Genomic DNA, 23,506 nt, shown 5'->3' with positions numbered 1-23,506 from the left:
CCCCTGCCTCACCTCCTCCTCACCCTCAGCTACTCCTGCCTCGCCTCCTCCTCACCCTCAGCTACTCCTGCCTAGCCTCCTCCTCACCCTCAGCTACTCCTGCCTCACCTCCTCCTCACCCTCAGCTACCCCTGCCTCACCTCCTCCTCACCCTCAGCTACTCCTGCCTCGCCTCCTCCTCACCCTCAGCTACTCCTGCCTCGCCTCCTCCTCACCCTCAGCTACCCCTGCCTCACCTCCTCCTCACCCTCAGCTACTCCTGCCTCGCCTCCTCCTCACCCTCAGCTACTCCTGCCTCGCCTCCTCCTCACCCTCAGCTACTCCTGCCTCACCTCCTCCTCACCCTCAGCTACCCCTGCCTCGCCTCCTCCTCACCCTCAGCTACTCCTGCCACATCTCCTTCTCCTCCTCACCCTCAGCTACTCCTGCCACACCTCCTTCTCCTCCTCACCCTCAGCTACTCCTGCCACACCTCCTTCTTCTCCTCACCCTCAGCTACTCCTGCCACACCTCCTTCTCCTCCTCACCCTCAGCTTGTCCTGCCTCGCCTCCTCCTCACCCTCAGCTACTCCTGCCACACCTCCTTCTCCTCCTCACCCTCAGCTTGTCCTGCCTCGCCTCCTCCTCACCCTCAGCTACTCCTGCCACACCGCATCACTCCTGCACAAACTAGTGCTGACGTGCGTCACAAACCAGAGCCCCTCTGTGCTCCAACGCCCGGGCAGGGGGGCAGGTGGGGTCTGACAGAGATGGGTGCAGAGACACATGAACAGAGGGAAGCAGTGGAGAGCTGCCACGATGTATACAGGCACCACCAGGCCCGAAACCACACAGCATAAGGAGTACAGCTGACAGATTTGGGCCGTGCACAGACCTACTCTCCGTCTCAAAATGCGCTCCACACCCCAGACAAAATACCCCTGCTTCGCTCCTCGTTCAGCTCGTGCGCCACGCCGCTGAAATTTTCTGACTCACAACATTTTTTTATGAAAATAAAAATAAACATCCAGGCACACGCCTGCCACACCTCCTCCTCACCCTCAGCTACTCCTGCCCCGCCTCTTCCTCATCTTCACCCTCAGCTACTCCTGCTACACCTCCTTCTCACCCTCAGCTACTCCTGCCACACCTCCTCCTCATCTTCACCCTCAGCTACTCCTGCTACACCTCCTTCTCACCCTCATCTACTCCTGCCACACCTCCTCCTCATCTTCACCCTCAGCTACTCCTGCTACACCTCCTTCTCACCCTCATCTACTCCTGCCACACCTCCTCCTCATCTTCACCCTCAGCTACTCCTGCTACACCTCCTTCTCACCCTCATCTACTCCTGCCTCGCCTCCTCCTCATCTTCACCCTCAGCTACTCCTGCCACACCTCCTTCTCCTCCTCAGCCTCAGCTACTCCTGCCACACCTCCTTCTCCTCCTCACCCTCAGTTTGTCCTGCCTCGCCTCCTCCTCACCCTCAGCTACTTCTGCCACGCCGCATCACTCCTGCACACACTAGTGCTGACGTGCGTCACAAACCAGAGCCCCTCTGTGCTCCAATGGGAGCAATATCTTCCAATCCTCCTCTTCCCATTTGACTGTCTTTTTGTTGTGGTAGCCATATTTGGAATTCATCAGCAAACAATGCCATTGGGGGGATCCCCACTGTTGTAATTCAATTGAAGACCCTTTGAGAATTTATTGTTGGCCCTCAGCCAGCGTGGAGCCAGTTGGACAACCAGTGTGGTGTGAGCGTGATAAAGTTTGATTTGTGATGCATGTTTCTCTGTTGATGCAATCAATAGTCTCCATGTGGCGCATTCCACACCAGCTGTCCACCTCTCATTAACGAGGAAAATTAGCAACCTGACCACCGACCACCCTCTCATTAAATGCACAACCCTCATCTGCAGGAGACAAAAACAGAAACAGAAGGAGGGAGTGGATGACCGATGTCTTAACACATCTTCATTGTTACCCGGGCTTAAAAGTTCAGTGTGCCGAATTTTTCTTTCTGCTAGATTTGCTAGTAAAGGGTATGTTGGCTGTCTGTGTGGTGATGAGTAATATGACATGTTCGCTCCATAATGAAGGCATTCAACCAGTGTTTCAAGCAGAGCCTCTGGAGCCAACCTCCAAAAGGAGCAGAACGCCAAAAGTGTATATGTCCTGAATATCTCTCTGGAAAAACGAAAAACGTTCTTCCGCTAACTTTGAACGGAAAAATAGCAAACCTTTGGTCTCCGGATGAATATTTTTGTAATTCCACAGTGAATATGTGTCTCATTTACTTTTTACAATAGATAATGGTGTATACTTTGATGTAGTGAAGGTTTGAGGAGTGTCGATTTTTTTATCATTTCCTTGAGATAATTTCCTTTAAAAAACAGCTGTAGCTCTATCCAAATTCCCAATCCAGCCAGAGAGCTATTATGCATGGTCTCTCAATGGGAGATGAAAAACCCCCAATCATTCACTTCTGTATCTGTCTGCTAAAATGTAATGACAAATGTTGTTTTCCTATTGTGGGGATATGCTCTGACTGAGTTGATATGCAAAGACAAATATCAAATATTAAAATTTGAAAATATATCAATAGTTTTTTTTTCTCTCTCTCTCTCTCTCTCTCTCTCTCTCTCTCTCTCTCTCTCTCTCTCTCTCTCTCTCTCTTTCTCTCTCTCTCACTCTCTCACTCTCAGCCAGTAAAGCCAGCATGTGGAGCTCCATAGGAAAGCCTGCAGAACTTCACCCCACCAACACATGGCCATCAACACACCACCATGGCTGGGGGGCTCCTCCAGATGTTCTATGGATCAGAACTACTCTAACACCAGGCCTCCAGCCCCACAGGCCACAGCTGATACACAGGGTGCCCAGGCTCATACAGGCTGTACCTGGACCAGTCCCTGACCGTTGACAGGCCCGCAGCTAACCAGATGGATCTGTAAATGAATCGGGCTCACCCTGCCAACAGATGCTCCCAGCCTCTGAGCTTATAGGGATTCCAGATATGTTCCCAAATCAGTTCCACCCCAACAACTTACTCACAGGTTGCCTGCCACAGCCCCTTACAACAACCAGTACAATCCCAATGACGAGCCTGAAGGTATTCGGGTACATCTGAACCGCAGACTCACAATCTTTTCACAGATTGACAAGCTGCATGGCTGGGGTTGCTCTGGATTGATGACAGTTCCATCCACTCCATCAAAGATGCCTCCTGCACAGGAGAAACACCAGACACCATCTGTCACTGGCCTCTGTTCACAAACACTCCAGCACAGGGAAGAAGGAATTTGATTTTTGAAGACTTTTGACCATTTGCTTTTTCTCCATTACTTCAGCATTGTCTTAAACAATAATACCATAGTTGTTGTTTCTTTCCCAACTGCATTCATCATACAAAGTTCTGGGACTCAATACTGATGCAATACTGATAGCAGGTAGGAGAATCATATTATTGACTGTTACCATTCTGAAAGATGAACCAGGTACCCAAGAGAGAGACATACCCCAGGATGTCTAACCTACGCAGGTTTAGCTAATGAATTACACTGAAAGGTGTGTTGATAAATCACGAGAGGTGCAGACCCAAATATCGCACTGGGAATTATACACATAGCCGGCATACTCCAACTCAAGTGTTAGTTGTTGCTAAGCATTGTGGGAATAACTTGAATATAATTTGCTTAGACAACACTAACACAGCCAATACAGAACTTAAGATACCTCTGTTGATTCATTTTTTTGCCTCTTACAGTGACTACTACCTGCTTGGTTCCATGGCCTCTGTATGGACCAGGCACAGCTAATTAGTACCAATGCAAAGTGGAGCTCGGGGAGGACAGCACAGCACCACGCAGAAACAGAATTCACAGCATCCAAATGAGGCCTGACAGGTGACTGTGTCCCCACTGCATCCCAGCGCACAGCAAAGCCAGCCACGAGGGGCATTTGTTTGCAATATCATGAGCAATATTTGATGACAGGTTTTCTGCCTAATTGGGACAGAATATAAAGGACCCATCAGATTGTCACTGTTAATTAAGGCCTCTGTGTTATTTCTCTTTGCAGTTGTCTTAACACCGTGCTTTTTGCCTTCCCTCATTTGGGAGAGTAGAGGAAAAGAGAGACAGATTGTACCCAAGCAAGTTAGATTCCCAAATTAATTGTTGTCCAAGTATTAGTCTCTTCCCTGTAGCTTGCTTTTCCTGTTAATGAAAGTTGGTTTAACAGGGGATGAATTGGAGGACTTGGTAATTTGGTAATGCTACAAAATAGATTACTTTCTCTCTCACTCTTTCTCTTTCAATCTCTGACTATTCCTCCTTCCCACCATCTATTTCTCTCTCTCTCTCTCTCTCTCTCTTTTCTACCTTCATCCATCTCTACCTCCCTTTGCTTGTTAAAATTCATGCTGTTGGGCAGCCTTAGCCCGAGAGCTCAAAGACCATGGTGTCTATTGTCCACAGTGGTAGGTAGCAAAGGTAGTGGGAGGAGGAGGTGGATGAAGAAGAAGAGAAGGAGGGGGAGGAGAAGAGGAAGAAAAATTGGAAGCCAAGATTCACCTCCTCCTCACTTTTTTTTTTGCCTCAGAAGTCAAGATGGTAATGAACCATTTGCTTGGAAGCTTGTTGTGTTGACGGGTTCTCCCATGACCAATGGTAACATGGGGCTTGCCAATGGCAGTGAAGAGATGAAAAATACTAGATGATAGCTGCAACACTTCCTGAGGCCTTCCACATCACTGAGCATGGATGGGGCAAGCAAAACAAGATCACACACACACTCACGCATGCACACACACACAAATACACACACACACACACACACACACACACAAACCACACACACACACACACACACACACACACAGACCCACTACAAAAGATATGCTCTGGCAAATACTGTTTACTGATTCACGGATTGGGCTTAAGAGGGCAACATTCAGCAATTCAATCTACACAGTAAACACTCATAATTGGATTGTGTGCTTATGTGCTTTGATGTGTTCAATCCTCTGAGGATGGCATATTATTAGGCCTAATTGATTTTGATACATATTTACATGGGTTTGGAAAATTAGCCGAAAACAAACCTCTGGTGGAGTGCATTAATTATGCTCCTCATAGTGAGGTTAGGTTGTATTTTCTGCCCCCACCCAAGTCATTACTGCACCACTGTTTTATTTCAGCACTAGATGTGGTGGTCTACCCTTCCATCTATTCCAGAGGGACGCAAGGGTCTCTGAGGGCCAATCCTGTGGAGGTGACACCACAGACCCCGGCTAGCCACAAATTAGTCCCCCAGGGGGTGACAGGGGGCCAGTGAGAGAGGACCTTGTGGCGGAGTATCGACTCTCCATGACTAACCTCGTACCCTCGGCAAGCTCATGCAAGCCAATGCAGGGATGTCAGTGAAGTAAGCCCCCTCACTAGACACTCTTGGGATATGAATCTTGTTAACACTGTCCACCAATGTCAGCCTTGGGGGGAAAATAAGATGGAAGATGGAAGATGGAAACAGGAAAAAATGTTAGTCCCATCTAATTATTTTACGTTTTTTCTAACATCCCCTTCTAAAGATACTAGTATTTTGTATATTGTTTGGGCTGGACACTTTGTCAGACAGGACTGTGCGGGTTCGGTCTAGCTCACCCTTGACAGTGTAAATATGCTTTATGAGTACAAGAACAGTGCAGCAGGCCATCCGTGATCTCTTTGAAGGTGTCACCATTATATCTGGCAGCGTTACTTTTCCCAGTGACACCACAGCCAGAGAAAAGGTGGGCTCCTTGGCCAGGCACACATTCACATCTCTGGTTTCCCTTCACCTTCAATTTGAATTCCATTACTTGCGGTGCCACTTTTCAAATAATGGTAGGCCCTATTAATTACCAAAGTATGGGTCCGGGGTAAAGGTGAACGTGCAATTACAGAATTAAATCAAGCCGCCGTTTAGCTTGTCAGTCCTGACAGAAATAATTTGGGTGAATTATTAAATGCCTCCACTGCTCTCCCCAGCTTTATTGTAAGACGATTCAGACACTGTGGGAGTCAAAGTAATGGTCTTTTATACCCGTAATGAAATAAAACTATGTTGTTTTTTTTCATCTCAGATTAGATTGATACATGGTTCTAAAGCCTATGTTGTAATGTTTTAATGTGGTTCCTATCTGACCCTGTTTACAACATATTTTTCATCTTGTTTACACCACAAAATATATGGTATTACATAGAACAAATAGAAAAATGTTTGTCTGGTTATTTGTCAATTTTGCCGATTGTGGTTCTAAATCCAGTCATGTCCAAACTACAGTTCATCATCAAGATTGTATCTCTAGTTAATTACGAGACACAATTAAACTAAACAGGTGTGCTGCCACCGTCATTTATTTTTATTTTTTTGGGGGGGGGGGTTAAGGTGTTGCCATGGTAACAATAATGATGAAGATTGTACACATTTTACTCAGCTTTCACTTCAATCATTCACTTTGTATGTGATTTGAATATGAATCATCATTTATACAGGGGAAACACTGAGGCCCGGAGATCAAGGCCTCATTTTGCAGGTGCACCCTGTCCACAACATAAATACAATTTCAAAACAACACATTCAATATGCAGTACAGTAAAATACAGAAATCAATACATCATATAAAACCACAACATTATATCTTGGGAAACACTCACATCCTTCACTAAAGTGGTCCTCGATCAACATTTTAAATTGCCTGAGTGGCACCAGAACAACCAACTGTAATGTGTTTTGTAGATTTGTTCCAGCAGTGAGGTGCACAAAAGCCCAAATATATTTAAATATTTAAATAACAAGGTTAGGTAAGCCGGGAGTTTATGCAATAGGGCTTTGTACACAAAAAGGGAGTAATGAAGAGACGTCCAGCTTCTGATAAAGTATGCAATGATGAGTATTAAAGCTCTCACCTGTGATAAAGCGAAGGGCGCGATGGTATGTCTGATAATACAGATGTGTTGGTACCTCGTTCTTTGTCTTAAATTGCAGATTTTTTTTAGCTATATATCTCATTCAACCCTTAAAACATCCAAAATGCTCATTCATCCCTCTTAAACTCAAATCTTGCTGTACTGTACGTATCTGTCTGTCAATCAAATCATTAAAAACAAAATAAAACAACACAATGTGAAATGCTACTGCTGTGCAGTCTTTCTATCTAATCAGCTGGTGTAATGAAGCAATTTGCCTAATGGTTGACTGAATTCAATGTTTGGGGTTTGGTCTCTATGACTACCAGCTGTCCATAATTTGTTAATCAAGCCACAAGGTTGCAGGCTCAGAGTGACTGTATAAGAAGTCAAGAGGTGGAAGAGTGCTTGAATCATTAGCTTGTCAAGTAGTTTGTGTCCACACAACTGAAACAATGCATTTATCTTTGGCAATCTATCTGAGGTATTTAATGTCTACTATGGCTCTTTGTTAGAAAAATAATTGATTACCTAGATAGATAATTTGTGAAGCATCCTATTGTTTTGGTGACAGTGTTTTCTTTTACAGTGTCCTTTTGCTTCGTTCTGTGTTAGCCGGAGGTGTATATTGTCATAAGACTGCAAGAGGTACTCTATCAGCACAGCTCAATGTTGTTGTTGAAACATTTTGGGATAGATTAGTCTACCAATCTAACATGGCAGATTCAGGCATAATTCCTCAGCTAATATGTCAATGTGTTGTTCTGCTTTAGCCCGAGCATCTGCTTTGGGAGCCCCCGGAGCCCCGTTTACCTCCAACCTGCTTGGCCATTCACACCCTGGGAGGTCTCCCAGCAACCTGGAGCCCATAGGATCCCAATCCTATGAAATTAATTATGGTCCCAGAGAGACTGAGCCTGAGCCTGGGCCTGTCCTTGTCGCCCTCTCCGGCCAAAACCAAATGGATGGTTCCCCAAGTGGTTCGGCCCACGGACTAGTCACCTCTGGAGGCCTCAAACCCAACCCGTTTACAGTAAACCACCGTGGCTATGATCCCAGTTTGGGTGCACCCTCCGCCAGCCATTTTGTCCCCTCACCCAGAGAAGAGTTTCTTAGCAGCTATAAGCCCAACATTGAACAGTTTGAGAATTCTGCTCCTTCAACCCACATAGAAGCCCCTGGCCGGTTTGACCTTTCAAAAAAATACATGCAAGGTCATTATAAACCCAACTCCTTTCTTTATTATGGCCGTGACCCTGTTGGAGGTCAGTCTGTGCCCGTCAGACGTGGAGTAGCTTGGAGTGGATTCTCACCACCCCAGAGCAGTGGTTTTGGCCTCCCTGAAGAGGGTCTTGGCCCGGTCGCCTATGGCTCTGACTACAATGGAGACCGTAGCCCAGGTTCCTCTGGCTTCCCCCAAAGTGGATATGTCAATCCCAGCATTAACAGGGGCCATATTCGTAGTAACCAAGCCAGGGTAATTCAGTTCCCAGGCCCTGTTGTCCAGTCTCTGATAGGAGGCTTGCAAGGTTTGGATCTGAGGCAGATTCTTCTACGCAACCGTGGCCTAACCAGTCTGAACAAACAGCTCTCTGATTCAAATGGTATGACCCAGAATGAGAGAATCCCAAACAGCCAGTGGTCCAGCATGCCTGGCCTCCAGAACTGAGTCGCAGTGAAACGTTATCAGCTGAGCTAATAGGCTTTGCAAACCAAACTCTTTGTCCTCTTGATAACACCTCATTGATGTCAAATAAAATTTCCAGTACTCTTTGTGAAAATGTGACATTTCATGGTCTTCCTCTGTGACGGCAAGTTTAACTGTCAGACAATCCCTAGACTGGTAATGTGCTTGGACATATAAAAAGGCTTGGTGCTTGGTGCATCCCGCAGTAAGTGGAGCAGGAAGGTAATATAAAAGGTCTATTTGATTGGACAAACATCTAACTCTGTGGTGCGTTTTCTAATCTGACAGAAAGAAGTGTTTCTGCTTTGTAATTAGCTTGCGTGTTGTCATCACATTTTTACCTTAATTGCTATAGCTAATTACGATAATTTGATATGTATAATATTGTTATCCATCAGACAGTTTTAATAGAAATAGAGAACTCTGAACATGAACAACAACCACGGTCCACCGATGTCAACTTTATTGGCTGTATGATTCTCATAATCCTCTCTCAAATATGAGTAACTTCTCCTATCTACAGTATATTTCTCTCATAGATCTCCATGTTACCAGAGTGCCATCTGTTGGCACACAGTAGCTGTTGTCATATCAGATCCCAGTGCTGTCCACACACAGGTGTTGTGATCCAAAGGGATTAATCTTCTTTAATATGTTCACTGTCCCTATTCAACATTTTGATTAAACTGTCCCTATTAAACTGTCCCTATTCAATGTTTAAAGGCACAATATGTGTGGTGGAGTTCTTGTTATGAAATGAAAAGATATTTTGACTTATATATATATATATACATTATATATCATGTCTTTCAGTTTTTTTAATAGGGAACAGTCATGGAATGCACAATTGGCTTTTCTCATTGGTGTGATTAATTAAAGGGAGGCTCCCCTTCGCCCCCAGTGGAAGGGCCTCAGATGTCACTCCTGGCTTTCATCTCTCCCTGAAAGGCGTTTGAGGGGTGCAAAATGGGAGACGGATAAGGTTATACTAAGCGGTCCATAAATCAATCTCGCCGTGGCAAAGGGAGCCAGCTATGAAAGCTTGTCCAGAATGCAAATAGGAAAGTAAGTGACAGAACAAAGTGAAGGCAATTAACGTTGGTTTTTAGGAGGGGGGTCGGCAGAAAAGAGTGGCCCATACATCATGTGTCAGACAGGCACAGCGTGGGCACTGAGCAAGGATGGAAGGGTGAGAGGGACACGTCTTCCACCAGGCGGGTTGGTCGGGTTGAAACTCACCTGAGGAGTATTCGCATTCAGAGTTGGAGCTACTGAAGCTACCGCATCAAGGATAGATCATGTACAGCATGGATCAATGACTGGATTTATGTTAATCACTCTATGTTCTATACTTTTTGCATCTCACAGCCTCTCCCACCACTCATATCTCTAATAAAAAATCTCAACCATGTTGCTTCAAAGACTCTATGCTAACTCGGTTTCAGGTTTGTAAACTTGTATACTGTAAGCTGTCGGTGAGTATGCCTGAGATACATGAGATACTGTAATAAAACAAGATGAACTAATTGTCTCATCTGATCGAGATAATAGAGATATCAGCGACATGTAGCTATGACACTCCACCGGTGAGCAGCTCGTTGCCCCTCGATCAATAGGATTAATGACCCAGTTCACTTATACAGCACAGAGAGAGAGAGAGAGAGAGAGAGAGAGAGAGAGAGAGAGAGATATTTAACTGAACTACATTGGGGACTGGAGCAAACCTTAGCATGCCCTGAGTTATCCTAATTAAGGACACTACTCGCCTCAGCCACAAACACCAACGACGACTAACACCATGATTCACTTTCACACCATGTGACTCTGGCTCTCCCTCTGTCACACTCTGGTGAATCTCCTCTGCCTGCTCTTGGAGAGGTGATGGGGTCGGCAGGCCCTCCAGTCAAGCACCTCTCAGCCTCGTTACAAGGGGAAAGCAGCATAACATTATGGAGCTTATGTAAAGGATGTTGATTTGTTGCTTTCGGGCATATGAGTGGAGTGGACAAAGGCAGACAGTATTATATTTATAAATGCATAATTATTCTATAGCCGTCCCCCTCTTCATTTTCTCTGTTCTCTATTTTGAAGAGAGTGGTAAGCTGGTGTTTGATGCTGGGGAACTGAAGTTGATGTCTAACATGTTATCACCTCTGTTTCCCTCTCATGGGTTTGAATGGTCAGAGAAATGTGTGTGGGTGTGAATATGTGGGTATGTGCAGGGTTGAGGGTTTTTGGAGCATAAGTTAACATAGGTTAACATGTGTTCAAGATCAGGGTCATTTTACATCGACAGTATTGAACATGACTTGCGGGTTGGAGAGAAGGTAAGAATATAACACAAAGGTGCGATAAACCACAGAATAAATCAAGCCCATAGTTTCATAACCCTTGTATGCTATCTAGCAAAATATAACAGTGAAAGTAGAGCATTTTCATCCCCTTGTTTTATTTTCTGTAGGCCGGAAATGAAGTTTGTGCTCAGTGCTGCTGCTCTGTTTTTAGACAACACTCTGCAACCATGTTTAGCTCCATGTTCAGCTCTGTCCTCATTGCATCACCTCTTCAAAAGTAATTCTGTTCCTAACACACAATCCCAGGAGACATAGTGTGGTTAATAACAGTGTGTGTGTGTGTGTGTGTGTGTGTGTGTGTGTGTGTGTGTGTGTATTTTTCCCTCGCTCCCCCCCATCGTTCCTTCTCTCTCCTCTCCTCTCATCCTCCCCTCCCACACCAGAGCCTGCCAGTGCCACTGACCTGTGGTAAGAGGGAAATCAATAGTCAATTCCATTTTGCGGCCGGCATGTGACAGGTACTAGATAGGAGTGGATTGGGTGCATGTAAGGAGCAGGAGCGTGAGTCTGAGCTTGTCTGACCCCCTCCCTCACTCTCTCTCCCTCTCTCTCCGTCCCTCTATCCCCCTATCCCCAAAGCCTATCAGAGACAGCTATCAAGTGCATGAAGCCACAGTCTGATTTCTTACAACTACTGCCACTGCACAAATACAGCCAGCAAGCTGCAGGAGGAACTTGGAACTTTGTGAAATAGCAAACAAGCAAGTAACGAAATAGTGTGTTGTATAGCAGAATGTAATTCATTTGGGCTATGTGGAACCTCAATGAGGAGAGAGTCACAGATGTCACAGATGTTCACAGATTGTGGCGTTGGTTGATTACCCCTTGCGTTATAAGTGTTGATGGGTACAGTATGTTACAAATATTTAATGGAAAACGGTCCTGGAAAATGGTTGCAATGTCTAACTTTTGGGTTAGTCACTGCTAATTTGCGTAAGACGCTAAGGAGGGGAGACAGTGGTGCGCTACATACAGTACATACACAAGAATCACAATCAAGCGAAGAAGCTTCATCAGCCCAAATTCGCTTCAGGCCCCAAGCTAATTTTACTGCTCACTGAAATGTACCATGTAATACCCAGTAGATTGAGAGCACTTCGTTCATTACTGCTGATTAGGAAAAAGATCAAGCAAAATATGTCAACTGTGCGATAATCAGTTAATGCATTTTTAATTAGTGTCTACTTTTCTTTTCTCTGTTGATTTTCATTCAATGACTTAGTTATGCGTCACTTTAATTCTTTCTCTGGCGGCCTCTGATTAACAGTTAGGTTTCATTATGTTTCCACGGGAACGGGGATACGGCTGTTAGATTAAAAATTGAGTGGGTGAGCTCGCTGTTTGAAATGAGGCCTCAGACACAGAATCATTTTACGATTTAAACAGCTAATAAATGTGATACGGCAAGTGGCTCTGAGTGTCCTTGGGGGTCAAGGAGCAGTTTACAATCACATTTAAGAGATATTTCTATTACCACAGCAACAAAAGGTGAAGTGAGACACACATGGGAAGTCCCTGGGATACAGATCTGCTTCATGAGGGGGCAAACTCAAAGCCGAGTGGTCATGTTGAACTAGGTTCCCTGCGTTCTTAGAGATGGACTAACTGTATAGATGTATTTGACATTGAGACTTCAGCTCTGTGCAATATAAACACCATGCAGAACAAGCCATAATGGAGATTAGATTGTACCACCAGCTCAACTTCCTTTGTGAACTATACCCAGTCTGTGAAAATGAATGCATGCCCAAGGCACAAATCAAAGAATGCAAAAATCAAGGACATACAGTAGAGTAGGTCTGTTCAGTGACAAATGGCATGCTGTAAGAAAAGACACTTAAATCAATTACACATTCACAATGTGTAAATTCAAATGTGAATGGATGTCTCTATTAATAAGAACTAATCTGACAATATCTGCTTAACTTTTCAACACTAAACAAACCTTTTTCTGCTCCAAATGAGGTATGTGACAGGTGTACAACAGGGGTGTGTTCCTAACAGTTGAGAAAAGGGTATAGAATGTGCCCTATATTGATAACTGAGGTCAGAGGATATGGCTTCCTTGGTTGCACCATTTCCTGTGACCCTCTTTGGTATGTCAACACCTTGGTTTAAATGGCATGTTTTTAACAACTGATGCAAAATACTCAACCAAGAATGATAAAAGTGAATCAGAACTGAACTGAATAATGATTTTAAACACATGCCCAAAATAAATGCTGCCTGCTCAAACCAGATTCTAGAACCTGTCACACTTTCCACCATATGAGGTAGACTGACTTCTCTTGGTGACAGCAATGGCCCTCCAAATGGCAACACTTTTAGATGTGTAACCTTATGATAATAATATCTTTATTTCATATAGCACAATTATTTCAGGGCACTTGACTTCACTTCCTTTCCGAAAATGTCTCTTTGTCATGTGATCCCTCCTATAGTTGCAAAAGTTCCACCAATTCAAAACAAGGATGTGGACACAAGTGCCCATGAATCGCAGCTTCATATAGCCACATTGTTTTATCTGTTACAATCTTCATCAGAGCTGATGAAAGCCTCTCCTGGTCTTGGCTGTGACTGGTGAGTAGTACTGTTCTCTGATTGCTTTCCTTTATCTTCCAGATCAACTTGCTTTGCTGTGCCTTTCATTCTGATTATAAACCTGCCACTTGATTCTCAAAGAAAAGAAAAGAACAATACTGGCTATTAGTGAGTGACACTGGGTGTGCCAGAAAAGTTCCATATCCAACCTTTTTAATATTTAGACTTATTTGGGCAACTTATGACTTGTCATTGGAATGTGTCTTGATAAATTGTATTTTGGGTGTAACCATTCTGAGGTCAACAAAAGGAGAATCATAAAACCACGATACTGTCTTCAGATATTTAACTGATGACTATTTTTAATTCACCATTCTAATTCGCTCTGTTTTCTTATACTCATTTGGAAGAATGATCGGAAACGATCAGCAGATCACACTATAGGGTAGGTTCAATATTGTGCGTCCTGTCAATAAATACAAAAAGAGGATCGATTTCCTCTTTTCTGATCTTGTGTTTAATTAATGAGTGGGGTTACCTTAGGCCTATCTCTCTTTAATAAGACAAGAAGATATCTTGTCAAATAAAGTAGATTCACGGTTTGTGTAAAAACTGTTTGTTCTCCTACAGTATAAGTTCTCCAAATCAACCAAATGTTAAACTAAAGATTTGATGATAAAAAGGAGAAATAGAGAAACTCCCGTTGGGTTCCCTTAAGAGGATGTTGCCTAATCATGGGTGTCTGTGGTAACTTTCGACCACAAGGCATAGTATTTATTGTATTTGTATGCAATTAAATATACTTAGAAATATAATTGATGACTCTTTTCACATTCATTATGAAGATGTAATTCAATACGTACGGGGCTCCAATTTGCTGGATTTTTTATTGGACCTGGTCTTTAACAATGTTTTTGAGAAAACAGTGATTATTCTACCAGAGTTAAAAGGGTAATCTGGGATTGGTACTATTTTTTTATTGCTATTTTTGGAATACATTTTATTGCTATTTTTGGAATAAAATATTGCTATTTTTGGATTTAATGATATATAGCTATTCATTATTGAAGAATAAAAACGTATGCCTCATAAGCTTAGTTCAACTGTCTTACCCCATCAGAACCCACAATATAAGCATATTTAATCCATTATGTGTCAACAATGTACTTGTAAACAACATTGTATAGCTTCAAAACATGGTTAGAACTATACATTTTAACTCATGGATGTTCAGTCCTTGCATACAAAGATATCCATAGATATCTATGAATTTTAGTGTTTACATTTCTCCAGCCCCATCCCTCAGCTCTTTACCAAAAACATGGTGGGGTGACCACTCTGTTATTGTTTGAATCCCAGGTTGCCCCTTTAAGTAAACAGTCTGAAAATGCAAATGCTAGTTGCAGTACTTGATTGTGTCTCAATGTGTCTATTGTGGTTAGGAATGGCTGACTTTGCTCACTTTTTGGCACTTCTTTGCATATGCAAATTGGAGCCCAAAATGTGACATAATAGGGTAATCGTATCATAAGATCAGTGAGAATGTTGTGCCATTATAGGTTGTGTGAGAAACTACTAAACTCTTTAGAGGACGGAATTCTATCATATCATACAGTTTGAATGTAAATGTCACTAATCTGCATTGGCCATATGAATAGCCCTTGGCCATAGAGTATTGTAAATATTTTACATACATTGTTTTCATTGAACACCCTGACAGTATACAGTATTTGCATTTACATGATTTGTATTATGTTTTAGTTGATACAAGGTTGTGGGAAGAACATATATCACAACCACACTTCCCTAATGGAAAATAGGAAATTGGCATTTTCATTTCACACACATAAGTAATGGTGCTAGAGAGCAACATGGCAGCTGTTTATGTCAGTCTCTCTCTCTCTCTCTCTCTCTCTCTCTCTCTCTCTCTCTCTCTCTCTCTCTCTCTCTCTCTCTCTCTCTCTCTCTCTCTCTCTCTCTCTCTCTCTCTCTCTCTCTCTCTCAGGCAGGCAGCAAGGCATGTTTAGGAGCCACAGGCGATTAGCTCCTAGTAATAAGGTGCAACTCTGAAAAGAAGGCACATTGAAGTGAAGGCCTTTATGCATGCAGCTGATAAGCAATACATAGTGAGACTTCAGTGCTTGCGCAACATGAATCCACTGCGTATGATAAGCAATACATAGTGAGACTTCAGTGCTTGCGCAACATGAATCCACTGCGTATTCTCTAACTTTGTTATTTTCTGGTTGTTTTTATAAATGACAGTTATTCCACCAACGTTTCGGCTCTGTGGAAGGTGTCACTTAAGGGTGCACCGTGTTACTTTACTTTTAACAACCGTCATCACATTTCACGTTGGTTCCCTTTTATTGGCCACTCTTATTGGTCAAACGGTTTTGTTCTCCTAAGCAAGACATGTAACAGTGATGGGAGCTGGGAGTGGGCAAATGAATCATGCAAGGCCACAGGGTGACAGTTTCACAAGTCTGTGGTTTTAGTTGCCTGGCACTAGGCTGCATTTTCAGGACATTGAAAAAAAAACTAAGCCTTTTTACACCACAGACAAAACACATCCTTCACAAGACAGCTCAGTGGTAAGTAACTACATCATGTGACAAAGAATAACCCTCCTCTCTTTCCTCTTTCAGCCAGAGACGGGGACACAGGCATGTCCTGAGGGCAGCCATCTTGCCGCTGGTGCCTGGTAAGCTCTTGAGGAATAACTAGTCCTTATGTCATTATCAAGTTTCCTATAACTGTGGAATGGTGAGTATTCCATTGTCTATGTTCTTTTGACAGCTGTCAAACCTTTCACCTCTCTGATCATTCTCATGTGTCAGTTGTGTACTTTGGAAAGCCCATCCTCACTCATGTCAGCTTCAGATGTCAAATAGTAGAACAACAATGATGCAAGGTTTTAAAAAGGTGGTTATTATTTATTATTCCCATTCCCACTATATGGCAGATCACTCAAATTCCACAGGATAGAATATAATTGTATCCTTTCTTTTATTCACAATCACTCATTTCATTTTGCTCCTCACAGGTCTTATCACCATGGCATCAGTCTGGATATCAGTGCTTGCCATGCTGCTGGCATTTGTGAATGGAACGAAAGACGGTGAGCCGTGCCTTCGGAATACTGAACCGTTTCGAAATGGCACCACCTTGCCAGCAGCTACAAAGACAATTGATTAGACACCTCGCTTCATAAATGTTGTTTTGAAATGGAATGCAAGGCCTCCACATGTTTTTAAATGATCAGACTCAGTCGTAGAAATGACATATGGAGTGAAATTTCCCAAGATAAGTTGGTGAATTAAACAAGCTTTTTACATTTTCTCTCACTTCCACTCTTTTATTGGAGACTCCACCATCTAAATTGTTGATCCACTGCCCCTCTCTTTCCCACCCTGTCAGAAGGTGACACATCTCCATGTGCGGTGGTACAGACGTTGACCCCCATGGTGGCCTTAGGGTCATCGGTGGCCGCTTCCTGTATCATCGGAGTTGACTGCCCACTGACAAAGGGTCAAGATATCCATGTAGAGTGGCATCTGGGTCAAAGGCTTATTCCCAGCACTCTTCAGGCTAATGGGAGCAGCAGGATATCCAGAGTCGTCATACCCAGCTTCACAGACACCAGGGGATACCTCACGTGTTGCGTCCAGGCCTTCCCTTGCCAGATTGTAGGAGGGGTGGAGATAACAGCTGGATGTGAGAGTTTGTTTGTTTGTTTGTTTGTTTGTTTGTGGCGTTATTCATAGTAAGGGATATTCCTCATCCCTCAGGTGTCCTGTATGACAAATAACAGATTGTAGAGTAGAAACACATGGAACTCCTTTGTTTTACCCCTTTTTAACTTTTGTAATTAAACCAAACTTTTAGTTAAAGGATAACTTCAAGTGCTGTGCTGCACTTGCAAACCAAACTTCCCTGGTTTCCCTCAGGTAAATCATAGAGTATTACACACACTGTGCTGCCATCTCAACCAGCAGCTCTGAGAGATCTAAGTGCAGGGATCATAATGAGACAAGATTTCATCAAAGTGTAACATAATCGAAGTAGAAGTAGTTCCTAGCCAAAATAAGAAGAACCTTGAAGTAGAAAAGTTTTATCTATGTATGTGCTGTATGATTTGATCCTCTTCTGTCTCAGCTTTTGATATTTTGCCCGTGTCGCCATAGTTCCACCACCGGTACCACAAAACCTCAGCTGCCTGACCAACCTCACCACACCGAGCACACTGTCCTGCCAGTGGAACCCAGGACCGGACACTCACCTGCCCACACAGTACACTCTCCACACAAAGATAAGGTACATTGTGTAACATTGTGTTTTTTTGTAGATGTCGGAAAAATGCAAATGCATACATGTGTGTTAACTGGTGTGTTACTGCTGGGCTGTGACAGAAATCTTCAACCCTCGAGGGACCCTAGGCTAGAGAATACTATAATATATTTGAGATACTATTTTCGCGATGGACGGTGAGGCAGCTGACTGAATGCAACCTTGTACTGTGTGTGAGGTGGTATTCAAGCCAACTGAATGGGGAAAATGCTTGATTTATTCAAGAAGTAGAATTGTTTATTTCATCATCAGGGAGTTGCAAGAGAGCAATACCTATGAGATGCCACCAGGGGTCCATCACTACACCATCCCACGCAGTGGCTTTGGTCTGTTCTCTGACATGGATATATTTGTGAGGACAGTGAATGCTTTGGGTCAAGCCACCTCTGAACCTCTGCTTCTGGAGCCCATGGGGTCAGGTAAGGCAGAGTGTTTTGGACAGTGGAAGCTGGTGGAGGTAGAAATCGGAGGACAGGCTCATTGTAATGCATGGAATGGAATGAGGAATGGCATCAAAGATGTTTGTTTGATACCATTCCTCATTCAATTACATGTATTACAATGAGCCTGTCCTCCGATTTCTACCTTCACCAGCCTCCCCTGGTTTTGGGCCTATAGTCAATACAATACAATACTACAATAACTTTAATATTGTATACTGTTATGGTTGCGTTCATGTTGAGTCAATGTTTTGTAGTATAGTGCTACTGGGCATTAAATATCACTCTCACATTGCAGCAAAGTTTGACCCTCCAAAGATTCTGAAGGTTCAAGCTGAGCCTAACAGGTATGGCTGCCTTAGGATCAGCTGGAGTCTGTCACAGCACCAGACATGGGTACTGCCTTTAAGCAGCATGAACATGGAGGTCCGACTGAAACCTGCAGGGAGTAATCAGTGGAGCGAAGAACCCGTAAGAGAATTACCATTGTTTAAATAACAAGAATATCTGATGCAAAACATGCTAATTTGAGTGTGTGTGTGTGTATGTGTGTTAGGTTACAGTGACCAGCGTGAAGGCTCAGAGACCAGTCGAAGTGGGTAATCTGCTCCATGGGACAGAGTACCAGGCCCAGATCAGGCTCAGGTACCACCAGAGCCCCTGGAGCGACTGGAGCAACAGCCATGCTGGAGTCACTCTAGAGAAAGGTGCAATACGCCCACATCAATTCTATGTAGTGTAATTCATCTCTCTCTCTGGTACACAGTTTCCAATCTTTTACCTACTGTATTCTTCTGCTCCCTGGGCTTACTACTCACTGTATGCTAATGCCATGTCCTACATTTGCTATTCCACTCGTCTCCAGCTGCATTAGAATATATGTATTGACTTGCACTAGGCTCTTTGGCAGTGAATCTAAACAGCTGTCTTGTTTCAATGAGTACTCCTTTCTTCCCCCTGCAACTGATGAGTTCAAACTTCTGGTGAGTTGTGAAGTTGACAGTCTCGCATTCTTCTCCTCACAGCTCCCACCGGACGAGTAGACTCCTGGATGAAGGTGCCTAGGGAGCTGAGGCAAAAACATCTCGGTGTGCACTTGTTTTGGAAGGTACAGTAGGAACGGTACACGGCGCAGAGCACACCCTCATGTTTGAAACATGTTACTACCTGCCATGTTTTCTTTGGTCTGTCACCAATTTTGAAGTTTTTCTCTGGCGATACACTCAACCTGAAGACACTAAAATGTCTTCGCACTGTTCCTGTTGTAGCCATCTGAGCAATTCCGTGCCAATGGAAAGAATGTGTCCTACATCGTCTCACTCCAGAGGCCGCCAGGTGGAAAGGGACAGTTGTGTGCCACGTTGAATCGTCACTGTGCTTTCCATATTCCCAGAGGAGTAAGGAAAGTGTTCCTCAGTGCTGTGAACGCTGCAGGAATATCCAACCCCACTGAAGTGCGGGTGCTAAAGCACAAAGGTACAGCAGCATGCTTACATTCAGATTTTTCTAACAGTTCATCACAAATTTGAACACACAGAAGGTCTCACGACAACAGCAACAATTAATGTGTATTGCAGTAGGTGTGTATTGTAGTAAGTACTATGTACAGTATGTATCTGTGTGACTTCTTTCATTTGATGTGTCTTTGTTGTCTGTCCCAAGCTCTGGCCCCTGTGTCAGAGGTTAGTTTCCTGCCTCATGGTGAGCGATCACTGCTGGTTCAATGGACAACCATAGCTTCGTCTGACATCACAGGGTATGTGGTGGAGTGGAGACCTCTAAACAAAATGGACCCCTCGCTCCTCCTCTTTGACCACATTGACAGAAATCAATCCAGCACTCTGCTATCAGGTATGAGCCTAAAAAAGTCAATGGTATGTGTGTTATGCTGTACATACTTTAAAGGGACACTTCACAATTTGTTTTACCTCATATTCATTATCTCCAGCACCATACCAGTGTCTACATATCTGAGAACTGAGATTTTCTATGTTCTGTAGGTAAAAAGATAAGGGAAAAGGTCCTAAGAAAATTACACCCTATGATGTGATTGGGAAAAACAATAATAAATATGTGATTTTCAAAAACAAAAGCCACGAATGCACTGGCTGGATATTGTAGTTTCTGAAAATCACTGAATGCATTTTTTTTTACCACCGATGACATCTTAGGGGGTCATTGACTTATCTACATAACTAACTACCGAACGTAGAAAATCACTGTTCCGACTATTCACATATATAAAAACTGGTATGGTGCTGGAGTGTCCTTTTAATTCACCTTACAGGCCCTATTCCTCTACAGTATATACTGTACAGGAAGACTATAAGCTCAATACACTATGAAAGTCCATACGTCACAAACTGCAGAATGTAAACATGACTGGACAAGTCATTTTTGGAGATAGACGTCACCGTTATGATTGCTAGAAAAAGTACATGGTAAATATGTTCTGATTTGGTCCAAGTTTGAGTAAGCTTGAAGGGAAAGTACATTTTGTAATTTACTGGAATACCATTAATTGAGCTCATGAACATGGAATCCCTCTTATCTGTTCATTCTTGTCTACAGACGGCATTGAACCATACACGCCCTATCAGATCTCTGTGTATCCCAAGTATAAGGATGGGATTGGCCAAAATGTGGCTATTCAGGCATACTCCCGACAGAAGGGTAAGTCAATCAAGACTAGCCCCTTAGACCTTGGTCTTTACCAGATCAAGTACAGAGAGTGTAAGGTGTTGCCCACCTTGGAGTAAATGAGATGGGAACCTGCTGTGCACATATTTCTGAATGGTGGTACAATGGTCCCCTCTGTTGGACACATTGAAATGTACTCCTCAGGACGATATGATTCAAATGAAGGGCTTCAACTGCAAATATCAATACAAATTATTATAGTAAAATCTGTCATAAAACAGCAGTTCAAAGACATACACATTTTCACCTCACACTCACAGTCAAAGATGAACATACAAGCAAGTCAGAGTACAATTAGTGTCATGACATTATAATTGGTTATGACAATAATTGCCATTATTTCATTGCCATTAACCCAAAACTCTCTTACATTTTCTGTGTTTATAATGGCAGCCCCATCCGCTGCCCCAAATCTGACGGTCAGTGAGATCTGGCATTCTCGAATTGTCCTTGCCTGGGATGAAATCCCTATAAATCAAAGGAATGGAATTGTGCAGAGTTACAGGATCTTCTACTGGGTTGAGGAGGGGAACAAAAGAGGTAATAAGGTTATTATGTTGTCACTGTTGATGATACAGCTTGATACTTTTACTGTTTTATGTTTTAGGGACTGTTCAATCACACACTGAAGTCACATTCTCTTTCAGTTGTGAACACTGGCCTGGCACAGAGGAGAGTGGTACTGAGAGACCTCAACTCTGGGTCTTTGTACAAGGCTTTCATCATGGTTAGCACAGACGGTGGGAGCTTAAATGGGTCGACAATTTTCCTCAAAACTGAACACATGGGTTGGTGTTATAATTTCAATATTAAAAAATCTGGTTCTTTCAAGAGAAAATGACATGCATGGACTGGAAAATTGTCTCAACATGCCATTTATTTTTTTAGACGCCTTGGCTATTGTGATGATTGTGATCCCAGCTGGTGTTGCAGTCTCATTGCTTGTCATAATCACAGTTCTGGCCTGTTTCCATGAGCATGAATGGTGAGGAGCCATAATTTACTCCATGTCAGCAAGTACTTCAGTGGTATTCCAGTGGTGTTTATAACCAACAGAACTTACCGTATGTTTCTCTCTGAAGGCTGAAGATGCGGTTTTGGCCTATGGTCCCTGACCCGGCCAACAGCAGCATCAAGAGGTGGACCACATCTGACACAATCCAGGTGTGCCCAAGATGAATACAGTATATCTTCCTTTACATATCCGTCCAATCATGCCCAAAGTGGCTAGAAAGGAAAGCTGGATGCCGCCTTTTTGTTTCTGTGTGATCTGAGCAGACTATGTAATCAGAGTGTGTGTGTGTGTGTGTGTTTAATAATGGAAATCTCTACTAATGCCATAAAGATGATTTGAAAGGAAAACAATGTTGACATTTGAGCCCCATCTACACACATGTCAGATATGATTATCATACAGTATATGTATTTTAATGCACAGTCTAAATGAGGCCTTAGAGCTCTGATGTTTCTATTTCTGTTTGATCAAGAGTCTAATTTTCCCTTTTAAGGATGCCCCCATTATCCAGGACTTTCCGGAGCCTGGCCCAGTCTATCTCTCCCACCTCAGCCTCCTGGACCTGGATTTGAGTAAGAAGGGGCTGGAGAAGAGGGGTGGCAAGATCACTGATGACCTTTGGCTCGACACTGATGGCAGTGAGGACACCAGTGACCTGGGCGAGTCCATTTGTGGCTCCCCCCTCAGCCCTGGCTACACAGTGTCGCAGCAAGACTCTGTCCCATATGCCACTGTGATCTTTGCTGGCTCATACACGAGCCAGCCACCAACCCAGACCCACACCTATTTGCGCTCAGAGTCCACTCAGCCATTGCTAGAGGCAGAAGAGCCGTCCAGCCCAAAGGAGTACGAGAATATGCTTAGTCATAGAATGCCTGCAGAACAGGTTTTCTTTAAAGAGTACCAGGATGATGGTCCAGAAAAGATGGTCCAAAGTATTTGGGATGACTTTCCTCTGCTTAGAGCTTTGGCCATGGATGATATTCAAAGTGAAAGCTATGCTCAGGGTAATTGAAAATCCTAGCATGATTTCACCATACTTGATTGCAATGTAAGAAAGCTATCAAGGATAGTTATCAAAGGAGATGTGGGATTCTTCTAAGATGGGTGTTGAATTATGGCAAGATACTTAATTATGGAAATATATATTTTTGTAAATAGTGGACACTGCAATGTTGACATTGCAATGATTGCTCCGACATTGCAACGATTGCTCCCAAGCATACATTTTTAAAAGCACAGCAATATCCATTGATTGAGAATAATGTTTTGGAATGATGCCTATGTCTTGCTTTGTCTATCATTTAATACATGTATGCATATGTTATACACAGACAACGATAATAAATCATTTCTACAAAGTGTGGTAATTTATTTTCTTTCAAAGAGAAAGTTACACCATAACAGAAATGATTTTCCCCACATGCTCAGGCGTTTCTATTCTACAAAGCTTATTTTTGTGGTATTTCGATCAACTTCTGTTCAC

General features: G+C 43.3%; 1 protein-coding gene across 3 annotated transcripts; it reads left to right on the top strand.

The window, feature by feature from the left end:
- Nucleotides 1-13,501: 13,501 nt before the first annotated feature.
- csf3r (colony stimulating factor 3 receptor) lies at nucleotides 13,502-23,375 on the top strand. 3 transcript variants are annotated; one of them, XM_083679777.1, is made up of 17 exons: nucleotides 13,502-13,554; nucleotides 16,164-16,281; nucleotides 16,562-16,636; nucleotides 16,936-17,232; nucleotides 17,703-17,832; nucleotides 18,118-18,284; nucleotides 18,604-18,776; nucleotides 18,862-19,012; nucleotides 19,331-19,413; nucleotides 19,631-19,781; nucleotides 19,968-20,156; nucleotides 20,877-20,978; nucleotides 21,399-21,545; nucleotides 21,653-21,793; nucleotides 21,894-21,990; nucleotides 22,088-22,169; nucleotides 22,514-23,375. In XM_083679777.1, the coding sequence occupies exons 3-17, from the start codon at nucleotides 16,573-16,575 to the stop codon at nucleotides 23,033-23,035; spliced, it is 2,496 nt and encodes an 831-aa protein (XP_083535903.1). In that variant the 5' UTR covers nucleotides 13,502-13,554; nucleotides 16,164-16,281; nucleotides 16,562-16,572; the 3' UTR covers nucleotides 23,036-23,375. The 3 variants fall into 3 exon arrangements, with proteins under 3 accessions (XP_083535903.1, XP_083535901.1, XP_083535902.1); XM_083679775.1 differs by having other exon boundaries at nucleotides 19,574-19,781; XM_083679776.1 differs by having other exon boundaries at nucleotides 13,535-13,554; nucleotides 16,164-16,219; nucleotides 19,574-19,781.
- Nucleotides 23,376-23,506: the final 131 nt, after the last annotated feature.

Source organism: Argentina silus (genome assembly GCF_951799395.1).
Source record: "Argentina silus genome assembly, chromosome: 10".
NCBI lineage: Eukaryota > Metazoa > Chordata > Actinopteri > Argentiniformes > Argentinidae > Argentina > Argentina silus.
This window is presented reverse-complemented; position numbering and strand designations above follow the sequence as displayed.

Bases quoted from the DNA above. Each gene is read 5' to 3' on its own strand.
- csf3r (XM_083679775.1), top strand. From the start codon at position 16,573: ATGGCATCAGTCTGGATATCAGTGCTTGCCATGCTGCTGGCATTTGTG. The intron at 17,233-17,702 runs GTGAGAGTTTGT...GTGTCGCCATAG, and splicing joins GGTGGAGATAACAGCTGGAT to TTCCACCACCGGTACCACAA. The intron at 18,285-18,603 runs GTAAGGCAGAGT...CTCACATTGCAG, and splicing joins TCTGGAGCCCATGGGGTCAG to CAAAGTTTGACCCTCCAAAG.